This window comes from Hippoglossus hippoglossus, chromosome 13 (assembly GCF_009819705.1).
Source record: "Hippoglossus hippoglossus isolate fHipHip1 chromosome 13, fHipHip1.pri, whole genome shotgun sequence".
Taxonomy (NCBI): domain Eukaryota; kingdom Metazoa; phylum Chordata; class Actinopteri; order Pleuronectiformes; family Pleuronectidae; genus Hippoglossus; species Hippoglossus hippoglossus.
Window position 1 is genome coordinate 1,129,112 of NC_047163.1, and position 2,659 is coordinate 1,131,770.

The 2,659-nt window shown below is 43.9% G+C and overlaps 1 protein-coding gene across 1 annotated transcript in view; it reads right to left on the reverse strand.

Moving 5' to 3' along the window:
- zgc:162698 (uncharacterized protein LOC560165 homolog) overlaps positions 1-2,309 on the reverse strand; it is a 12,250-nt gene extending 9,941 nt beyond the window's left edge. The window contains 5 exon segments of the mRNA XM_034604887.1: positions 103-222; positions 743-840; positions 1,293-1,328; positions 1,331-1,364; positions 2,074-2,309. Coding sequence (XP_034460778.1) covers positions 103-222; positions 743-840; positions 1,293-1,328; positions 1,331-1,364; positions 2,074-2,211 — 426 coding nt within the window. The 5' untranslated portion in view covers positions 2,212-2,309.
- Positions 2,310-2,659: the final 350 nt, after the last annotated feature.

The following is a 2,659-nucleotide window of genomic DNA, read 5'->3' on the forward strand; positions in this document are numbered from 1 at the left end:
TACGGTCACTTCCTTCACTGTCTGTGTGTGTGTGTGTGTGTGTGTGTGTGTGTGTGTGTGTCTGTGTGTGTGTGTGTGTGTGTGTGTGTGTGTGGCAGACACCGTGTCAGGTTTGATGTGCGGTTCACAGGAGATGACAGGATACTGGTGGAAAACGTAGAAGCCGCCTCCTCCTCCGGTCATGACCTCCGTGGACCTGAAGTAAGTCGCTGCTCGTGTCGTCTGGAGACAAACAACAAAATTCAAATCAGAGACGAGACGACTCCGAGTTTTAATCTTCGCGTGCACACGACACATCCAAGGCGTCAAATCAATTATATCAGTGATTTAACAATCACCAGGAAGAAGTCCGAACTGTCAGATTCACGTAAATGAATTCTTACAGCTCTGGTTTGTCTCCTGACATGTTCTACAGGTTCTGTCTGGGAGGACAAATGTCTGAGTAAGTGTCTCTGGACGTTTAACGTGAAAACCCTGAAAACCAAAGTCTTTCATTTGCTGATTTCTGATGTTCTCAAACTTTAACGGTCTATGAGTTTGTTTTTCATTCGTTTTTTTGGTGTCATGTGATTTTTTAAATATATATCAATGTAAAACAATCGGTAGAGTTCAGACCTCCAACATCAGTCTCCTTATGAAACCACATTTAAATTCCCTAGATCTCAGTTCTCTAAACGTGTGGATCGAAGGTTTTTCAGAAGTAAAACGAGGAACCAACAAAAACCTCAGAGGAGAAACTCACGTTCAGGCTGAAGACCTCGTCGTGGCAGTGAGAGTTTCTCAGATACCAGGAGACGTTCAGGTTTACTGGAGACGAGGCGTTACAGGTCTCCGCCAACCCTGCACACACACACACACAATTTTATGATTTTATTCATTTATAACGTTAATTTTAGGAACCTCTAATCATATATAATACAAAACAATTTTCATTATGTTATAAAGACCAAGATGTTCTTCCACCTCTGATGGAGACGAGAAAGACGTGTCGGGCATCGGTGAGTACGCGAATATGTACCAGATACCACTTCTTTAAAGTACATTAGCTTCACTCAGATGAATACATCTCCTCCTCGTCACTGCCACCGGTTTTTAGACCAGTGAAGAAGAGGTGATTTCTGGTAGTGTAGCGTTAGCCAGAGCTAGCTAACATGTCGCGTTGTTCCGTTCTGCCCGTCAAACTAGACACTCAAAGAAGTTCAGAGCAGTATAAAGAAAACAGTGTCGGAACATCTGAACCATCCGCATGCGATCAAACGTCAGAAGAAGAAAGGTGTCGTCGGTGAACTCACATTTGAGCCGAACGAAGCTGCTGTTGAACAGAGTTTAGTGAAGAAGAAGAAGTTCTGCTCCTTCAAAGTTTCCTGAAGAAAAACAAACAAACAAACAAACGTGTAAAGAAAAGAAGAAGAAGAAACGTTACTTCGGAAAGGTTTCACGACTTCTGGACGATTAATCAGGAAGTGTTGAGACTTTAAAGGTCAAATTAATCCGTCTTTATACTTGTACGTTATGTTACAAGTTAGCATTATTTTATTGTTATTACGAGTGTTCAGTGCCTTCTAGTGGCCACCATGTGGAACTGCAACAACACTGTGGCCACTGTAACGCCTTCTTCTGAAATACTCTCAGAATCTCGAGGGTTTGGAAGTTTGTAAATTCTTCTCACCTCATTTTGTTAAAGATTTTTCGAGGCAAAAAAACTCAAACACCGATTCAACCAAATATGAAAAACGTTAATTAAGAAAATGTAAAATAATTTCCATGTAAAACATGAAAGAAACAGATGTTTTCTGCATCATTATTCTGTGTTAATTAAAGTTTTCATACTAATCAGCATCAATGGATGAAATTAAAGTTTGAGGTGATGAGAATAAATCAACAAGAAACAATATGAAACAAACTTTGGAGAATTACAACATTTATATTTTTAACACACACATTTATATTTTAAATCTCATTTATGTTTAAAAAAAAAGTCGCAGCTTTAGATTTGTCTCTGATTCGGTTTCAGGCTGTTTCGGTTAACCGGTGTCAACCTGAGCAGGTGAACCACACAAACAGGAAACTCACGCTGTCCACGTTCAGATTCCATTTTCCGGGTTCGGACACGGCGCGGACCGGCCCGCTCACCCCCGCCAGCAGCAGCAGCAGCAGCGCCGGCGACCGGAGCCCCGCGCCGGGCCGTCCCGGGCCCGTGGATCCCGCCATCAGAGCCGTAGAACCGGAGACACGGAGACACGGAGCCTCAGCAGCGACACAACCGACCCTCTCACTTCCTGGTTCCGGCTGACGTCACAGAGACAACTCACAACAACCCGCTCACTTCCTGGTTCCGGGTGACGTCACAGAGACAACTCACGACAACCCGCTCACTTCCTGGTTCCCGATGACGTCACCGCGAGCGCAGTGGTGGGTTCCGGGTCTGTGGGAAGTTAAAAGTCACTTCCGTGTTTTATATGTGTCTAAGTTTTACGACATCTACGTCACGTCACTGGGTCACGTGAAGCGTCCGATGAGAAACAGAAGAACAACAAACATCGTCGATGTGTTTCCGGTCGTCGTGACGAGGACTCAGCACGTGGGTGTATTTTGAAAGCCTTGACCGGATGTGGTACTTGAACACTTTCATCTCCAGGAAGTGGATCTTTTTCTTAAG